The sequence below is a fragment of the Cynoglossus semilaevis genome, chromosome 9 (assembly GCF_000523025.1).
Source record: "Cynoglossus semilaevis isolate Cse_v1.0 chromosome 9, Cse_v1.0, whole genome shotgun sequence".
Classification (NCBI taxonomy): domain Eukaryota; kingdom Metazoa; phylum Chordata; class Actinopteri; order Pleuronectiformes; family Cynoglossidae; genus Cynoglossus; species Cynoglossus semilaevis.
This window is the reverse complement of record NC_024315.1, coordinates 1,386,076-1,393,840: the sequence shown is the minus strand read 5'-3', so window position 1 is coordinate 1,393,840 and position 7,765 is coordinate 1,386,076. Positions and strand designations below refer to the sequence as shown.

At 44.0% G+C, this 7,765-nt stretch overlaps 1 protein-coding gene across 3 annotated transcripts in view; it reads left to right on the top strand.

Moving 5' to 3' along the window:
* Positions 1 to 7,765, top strand: part of LOC103383250 (uncharacterized) — a 23,378-nt gene that overhangs the window by 433 nt on the left and 15,180 nt on the right. For 2 of the 3 annotated variants that reach the window (XM_025058826.1, XM_025058825.1), the window contains exons 2-17: positions 1,187 to 1,285; positions 1,840 to 1,858; positions 1,944 to 1,986; positions 2,420 to 2,536; positions 3,210 to 3,409; positions 3,508 to 3,611; positions 3,735 to 3,847; positions 3,964 to 4,173; positions 4,384 to 4,458; positions 4,565 to 4,806; positions 5,820 to 5,901; positions 6,002 to 6,468; positions 6,562 to 6,671; positions 6,900 to 7,018; positions 7,116 to 7,286; positions 7,385 to 7,416. In XM_025058826.1, the coding sequence (XP_024914594.1) occupies positions 1,234 to 1,285; positions 1,840 to 1,858; positions 1,944 to 1,986; positions 2,420 to 2,536; positions 3,210 to 3,409; positions 3,508 to 3,611; positions 3,735 to 3,847; positions 3,964 to 4,173; positions 4,384 to 4,458; positions 4,565 to 4,806; positions 5,820 to 5,901; positions 6,002 to 6,468; positions 6,562 to 6,671; positions 6,900 to 7,018; positions 7,116 to 7,286; positions 7,385 to 7,416 (2,156 nt within the window). In that variant the 5' untranslated portion in view covers positions 1,187 to 1,233. The remainder of the gene's footprint in view (positions 1 to 1,186; positions 1,286 to 1,839; positions 1,859 to 1,943; positions 1,987 to 2,419; positions 2,537 to 3,209; positions 3,410 to 3,507; positions 3,612 to 3,734; positions 3,848 to 3,963; positions 4,174 to 4,383; positions 4,459 to 4,564; positions 4,807 to 5,819; positions 5,902 to 6,001; positions 6,469 to 6,561; positions 6,672 to 6,899; positions 7,019 to 7,115; positions 7,287 to 7,384; positions 7,417 to 7,765) is intronic. The other variant, XM_025058827.1, reaches the window with a different exon arrangement.

Here is a 7,765-nt window from a genome sequence, read left to right as displayed (position 1 = left end):
CTGTTATTGCTGTTATTGCTGTTATTGCTGTTATCGCCGTGGAGTCGTTGACAACAACAGGCCGTGTGGGGATTCATGTCGTGGGAATTAAAGGTCGGCATCGTGACACTGGCTTCTAGTTCGTCGTGTTCTTTACGATAAAGGAGCGCGTGATTAGAGGCCAAAGAAACCACTGAGATATTTGACTAAAATCATCTGAAAGTCGTGTTTTTGTCTCATAGTTGTTGTTGTTTTATTTATTTATTTTTATGCAGGAAACACATGGAGATCAATTTATTTTTGAATGTGATTTTTGTACCACCAGGTTTATTCAATTCTTCTGTGGCCTGGTTTATTTATCTTTTTCTAATATTACATCATTGTTTCTGAGAAAAAAAAGAATAATGAGTGAATGGAGGGGGTGTGGAGGGAGGGGGCGCTGTTGGTAGACAAACAGAAGATCAGACATTTTCTCAGCAGCGTTATCATCACAGAGAATCTGAAGGTGTTTGTCTTCGTCGTCCACTCTGAAGAAGTGACGTTTAATGACTGACCAACATCAAATATTGGTTTTCTTTTTCTTTACATACGTGTGTGTGACGCAACACATCAGTGAGAAGTCACGAGTTTCACACTGAGTTTAATCACAACATGATGTAGAAATATTTAATATTCAATCATTTTAATTTGGAAATGTATTGAACCATGTTTTGATTTGAATGTATTTTATTAATTTCACTGATGTCTGACGCTTCAGAACAGAAGTTTTTCTCAGTCTCGTCTGTTCTGTTCTGGAGGTTAACGGACGGGTTAACGAACACTTAAAAACCTCCGCTCCACAGACCGCTATCGTGTCTGATTGTGTAACAGTGGTAACAAAGCTGTGTTCAAACCGTGGCTCTGCTCTGCCTTTTGTCCCACTTCATTGTTGGAGGTGGACAGTGTAGAGTTTCAGCATTCTTTCTTTTGATCCTCCTTTTGTCACATTCTCCACGTTTGGAGCTAAAGGTAAAACTGGCGACGGCCGCGCCCCGACTCTTATCTGGACTTTCCATCACGGAGACCAAACATCGTTATGGAATAACACACTTCACGCTTCTGCCTTCAAATGGCACAAACTCTCTCTCTCTCTGTGTGTGGTTGGTGCAGCAACTGCAGCGTCACCTGATTTATCTCTCACCCCCCCCTCTCTCTCTTTCGTCCCCAGTGACTGTTTACCACAAAACTCTCTCGTCCTATGAGAGCGGCCGCGTCATGACATCACGTTCCCTGTTCCTGCTGCTTTACCTGTTTGGGAGCTGCTTTGGTAAAGAACCTTTTTTTATTTTTTTTCCCTCAGATGTGACGCCTCACAAACATGACACAAATCCTGTCTTGTCTTGCAGTTTGATGTGTATTAAATGTGTGTTATATATAGTTATATGTAATAATATATGAATTAAAGCTGACAGTTTAATTGTCGTGAATCATTAACATAGGCTGTTGTTGAAACTACACAGTGATTGACAGCTGACAGATGGATGACACAGCTGAACGATGCTCGATTGCAAAACAAAGGAAACGTTTTTTTCTCTTGAGATCAATGAGGAACAACTCCATAAAAGTTACAGTCGTGGAGAAACAATAAAAAATAAAAAGAAGTTGAAGAACCACGGTGTCAGTGATCAAAAGAAGAAGCAGAATTTTCACCAACTGCTGATTTACATCGAACCGTTTAGATTGAAAAAAAAAATAATGAAATGAAACATATAAACAGATAACAAACCGTTTAGATTGAAAAAAAAAAGAATGAAATGAAATGAAACATATAAACAGATAACAACCAATCACATCACTTTTTCCCCGCCTGTTTTTCCACAGAGCACTCAGGAGCCGAGAGGTAAAAAAAACAACTTTTTTTTCTTCTTCGTTTCTTTACGTTCGTTGGAAAAACTGAGGTGAATTTTTCTCCTTTCTCCAAACAGCTACAACAATGACACGTGCCTCGCTGAAGAACGCTGCTCTGGGGTGAGTGACCCCTGCAGGTCAATCCATGAACTGAACGTCATCCTAAATGACCCACATGTTGTGGCCCATATCTGACCCATCAGGGTGTCCATAATAAAATCACTCATGGAATTAGCCTGAGGCCTGGCTCCTCCTGACCAATCCAAGCCTCCATTAAAACTGGGACTGATAAAACAGTGTTGTCTAGTGACCGTCCAATCCTCCCTCGTGTACCAGTTTGTGAGTCATGACCCATATGTTGAGAAACAGGGAGTGTTATTCAATCGCCATCTTTGTCATTTGAGAGTCAGAGTCATGTGACAACAGTAGTAGTACTTACAGTGTACTGTAGTAGTACTTACACTGTACTGTGGTTGTACTTACAGTGTACTGTAGTAGTACTTACACCGTACTGTGAATATGTTTGTCTCCTCCTTCGTTCCTTCGTTCCCAGGATTCCTCCACCAACTTCCTCCACTGTGTGGGGCTGCCGTCCAGCGACACTGGGAAGGACCACATGCGGAGACTGAAGGAAGTGTTGGAGGCAACAATGGACTTGTACACCTTCATGGTAGGACTCACCTGTGGAATCTCAGTCTCACATGATACATGGTAGTAGGAATGCTGTCCTGTGTTCACCCTGACCTGTTTCTGTTGTGTACGAGTGTTGAGTTCACTCGTACATTCCAGGTCTCTGAAGTACTCCAAAGGTCGGGTACAGTACGAGTACCTGTCCGACTGCTTCACCCACGGCACAGTTCATCAGTTCATTAGAGTTTCACTTCATCTGAACTGAATATTTCATATTAGTTTGGTCATGTGTTGAATATTAACTCAGAATATTTCATATTAGTTTGGTCATGTGACCAGTACCAGGGAGCAACAGGCGCCGGCCGTGGACAGGAAGTGGTCATCAGTGAAAATGGCCTTGAATATCTGCCTCACACTGTCATTACCTGAGCAGAGACTGTGGAGTCACATGATCCAGGAAACCAATCAAATAGTTTTATTCTTCCACTGCAGAGTTTGACACACGATTGTGAGGGTTGTCATGGAAACAAGGCTCCAGACAGGAATCTTTTAATAAACAACACATTAGAAAAATGTATCATGAAAACTGAATAATTTCCTTTGATCAGGAGTCGAAGGTCAAAGGTCAAAGACTGTGACATCCTTACTTCACTTTTGTCTCTGTAGATTAACAAATTAAAATAAAAAACCTCTTCCGTCTGCACTAATTACAGAAGTCCAGCATGAAGGGAGTTCCTGTCCTTGAACTGCAGGGGGCAGTGAACATGAAGCCCGACGTCGACCCACTCCAGAACGAAGCTCTTGTGGAAATGTGGCTGGACGTGAAGATCAAACCTCTGCTGAGTTCCATCACCAGAGAACTGCTGACCTGCCTCGGCACCAAGAACTTCAGCTGCGCCACCTACCAGACTGTGTACGTCCAAGTCCGTCCAAGTCCGTCCAAGTCCGTCCGTGCCGGTCGGCGTCCGTCCTCACAGTTCGACAGCTTCACGGTCTCGTTTGTCGTTACAGAGTCAGGGAGTTCAGTCACTATTTCTCTGAGATGGAGCCATTCAGACAGAAGTGGATCTACAGCTTCTTCATGTTCCCGTTCTTGTCCAGAGACCAAGTCCAAGGTACTGCAGTACCGACCGATCTGCCTCTGATAAGTCACAAAGTACCTGAGTACTATTTGTTAATCAAGCTTCAGGTGCAGTAACATGTGTCGGTGGTACTACCATCTCCACCTGTGTCTCCAGGTTGTGTGAATCCAGAGGAGGGCAGTGAGGAGTGGCTGGTGAAGAACTTCGGTGCCTTCAGCGCCGTGGCCCGACTGAAGGACTTTTCAACTCTCAACTTGATTTTCAGTGGCGTGAGTTATGATCAGATTTACGCACACGTTGTGACATCGTGAAAATATTGACATCCAAGTTCTTCTTCTTCTCTCTCTCTCTTCCTTCTTCCTGCTGTTTTGGAACATCTCCACAGTTGGAGGTTCTCCACCTTCTGTCTCCGGCTCAGAAGGCCGAGCTGCTGCTGATGCCTGAGGTCCAAAGCTGGGACAACAACACCTTGTCTTTGGTCTTCAGCAGTCTGATGACGGGAGGCTCTGGTTCTGATAACAGCTCCAGTCCAGGACCTCCAGGTCCTCCAGGACCTCCAGGACCCCGTCCACCACAGCCTGGTTCTCATGAACAGGTCATGGCACATGAAATACTCTCGTATTTACGGATGTCTGATATTCACTCTGGTTATTCAGTTAATTAGTAACATATATTTGATTATCTGTTCAAAGCACACAGTGAGCTACTGCTGCCATCTAGTGGCTTTCACTTTCATATACAACTGCTTTTCCCCCAAACCATTTTTAGGGCACATTTCAAGGTGAATGTTCTTCCTGTCGTTCAGGTGGCCCAGGCTTTCATCAGTGTCTTCAGGCCCTTCGGGAGCTTCGCCCATGAATTTGTGTCCTTGACGCGAGAGGTACAAATACTCACACGTGTCACACACCACCCCCCCTCCAGCCCCCCCACAACAGGTATTTGTATTTTAACCATCAAGTACTCTTTCCTGCGTCTGCTCCCACCAGAGAGGCGTGTCGGAGATAAAGAGTACGACTCTGACTCAGTTTGTCCTGAACTGGACTCTGTCTGAGCTGGCCCACATGTACCTGCCTCAGAACACGTCCACTTCTCCACCGATGCCAACATTCGACGTGACGAACGTGGAGGACTGGTACCAGCAGGTGGTGCTACCGATGTTCCAGAGGTTCTTTCCAAATAGTGACGACCTGATGAATAAAAACGTCACGCTGGCGTTCCATGAAGTTTAGTGAGTACATCATCTGAGTCGTCTTTTGGAAACTTTTGGGACTGTAATCTGAAATTAAAACTTAAAACAGTAACAGCAAAAAGTTTTACTACAAATACTGTACAGTAAACCCTTGTTTTTCGCGGGGGTTACGGTCCAAAAAGAACCCGTGATAGGCAAAATCCGTGAAGTAGAAATCTTTATTTTTTTTACAATTAAATACTCAGAAAAAGAAGAGAAAGAACGAACAAACCATTTTACAGTCTCAACCATTTGTTTAACAAATAAAGGAAAATAAAAGTACTTTAGAAACGTTTCAACAAATAACTTCTGTAATGTACTTTAAAATAATAATTTTAATCATCAACGTGAACAGAAGGCTTCAAATTGCGGAGATTAGCACCGCCCACCGTGCACGGGAGAAAATTAAAAATGATTACCCTGTATGAATCCTTATTAGAACTTATTGCTGCTGTCTTCCTTATGTTTTTTTCTTCCTTCCTTATGGAACGAACGGAAGATTCATTAATTCCATAATGCCGACCTACAGCCGCATAGCTTTTAGCTTCATTTAGCATGTCCAATAGTTTGACTTTATCACGGATAGACAGCATCTTCCGCTGCCTTTTGGTCCCTACCGCAGGTACTTTTGCCGGTCCAGAGCTTTTTGTCGACATTATGGGGTTTGATAAACTCGAACTTGCAAGAGAATTTGCACGTACGGAATGTCAATTTGGCAAGCTGTTTTACGTACGTGTACATATTAAACCGCAACGTTATTGGCGCACAGGTAGAGAAGAAGCGGAGTGACTTTTTAGCCAATCAGAATGCAGAACACAATGCACGATGCAAATCCGTGAAGTAGCGAAACCGTGAAAAGTAAACCGCGTTATAGCAAGGGATCACTGTACTGTATTTGACAAGTATTCGGCTGTAGTAGGTTGTTGTGCCTCTGAGCAAAGTCTACGAAGAGAAAACCTATTTTTCAGATGTTCTTGACTAACCCTCACCGTCGTGTCTGTGGTTGATCTCAGTTATCTGGAGAACGGTGTCCACAATGAGACGACTGACGTCATGGATGTCTGTAGCGTCACCTTGGATAAGAGTCCCTGTGGGGTAGGTTAGCTTTGACCTTTGTTCAGTCGTAAGACGACGCGTACCAGTCAGTGTTACGGCTAAACTTAATATTTAAATTTTTTTTTTTTTGGGCTAACAGCTAACCAACGTCGTGGAAAATGTGGCCCACATTTTAAGCTGCGCTGCTCGAACCAACCTGACGATGGACGAAGGGACCATCATGAAACTGATGGACGAGTTGATCACACGACTGAACTCGCTCCTCGTGGAGTTGTCTTCCACCGTGAGTAAAACCTGCCGTCTCCATCGAACCGTGAATGTTGGTGTGAAACAAAGAACGTTTGGTTTACTGGTTTATCTCCAAATATTCATCTTTTTTATTTCGATCCTTTTCCTCCTGAAGAACTTCGCAGAGCTGGCGTCGGATTTCCAACAGATCTTCAGTGAAGCCGACGTTCCCTCTCTGAGCCAGGAGAACCTTCATGACCCGGAGTTCATCAAACTTTGGTTTCAGATCAAACTGATGCCCCTCCTGCCAGATGTTACCCCGCCCCTCCTCTCCTGCCTCAGTACCAAGAACTTCTCCTGCCACGTTTACCAAACCATGTGAGTTCACAGATCTTCACGTTGGGTCTTTTTTTATGGCGTACCGATTGGTGGACAATAACACGCTGTTTCATTTCTGTTTTTTTTCTGCAGAGTTGCTTCTCTCGGCCGACACTTGTTCATGATGGAGGCTGATCCCATGTACAGTCAAAACATCTACCAACATTTCATCTTTCCCTTCCTGCTGCATCACAACAGTTCTGGTCAGTAGAGGGCGCACTCACAGAGTTCCTCAAGGATCTGAGTTTGTCCCGTCACTGTTATTCAGAAAAAAAGTTCCAGTTCTAGAATGTGATTTTTCTTGTACAGACAACAAGTACATGCTGGTATTACAGTACAGTGTAGTATGGTGTACGTTTGTATTGATACCACTGATGATGATGTCATTCTTCTTCTTCTTCTTCTTCTTCTTCTTCTTCTCGTTGCCTCAGACGCCCAGTGTCTCTCCTCAGTCGACAACAGCACAGAGTGGCTGACGACAAACTTCGGTCATTTCTCGGAGTTTGCCGCTGTCCCCGACTTTTACCATCTCAACCCGAGCTTCTCCGCAGTGAGTCGTGACCTCCTACCGTTCCAAACAAGCTTTAGATCCGACGTTGGACGTTTTTGATACTAATCAACTCCGTTTGTTCTGGTCTCCTGATCAGCTGGAGGTTCTTCCCGTTTTATCTCCGAAACAACTCGCCGAGCTGCTGGTGCTGCCGCTGCCCGCGCCGCCACAGAAAGACGTGGTTATAAACGGCGTGTTCGACTTCCTCCTCGCCTCACCTCAAAGACTTCCTGAGGTCTTACATCATCTGGTTCAGGTGGCCAATGAGGTAAAAGCCACGCCCCCCCCCCGAGAAGTCCTCCACGAATGCTCAGTTCTTATTTTTGTTCAATGAATAAATGATTGATTTGTTTTTTTTTCCTTTAGGTTAATCCACCCTGTGAAGTCCTCACACACATGTGAGTTATTCACCCCCCCCCACTCTCTAAAGGTCATGACCCCTGGTGTGTGTGTGTGTGAAAAAAAACTTCAACCACATTTCAGTTGAGCTTGTTTGAAAATTAAACTGACAATAAAAAGTGTCACTAAAATAACCACTGTAATGGATATACCATCATTACTGAGTGTAGTACTGTAGTACTGAATGTGGTACTGTAGTACTGAATGTGGTACTGTAGTACTGAATGTGGTACTGTAGTACTGAATGTGGTACTGTAGTACTGAATGTGGTACTGTAGTACTGAATTGAGTGTAGTACTGTAGTACTTAATGTAGTACTGTAGTACTGAATGTAGTACTGTAGTACTG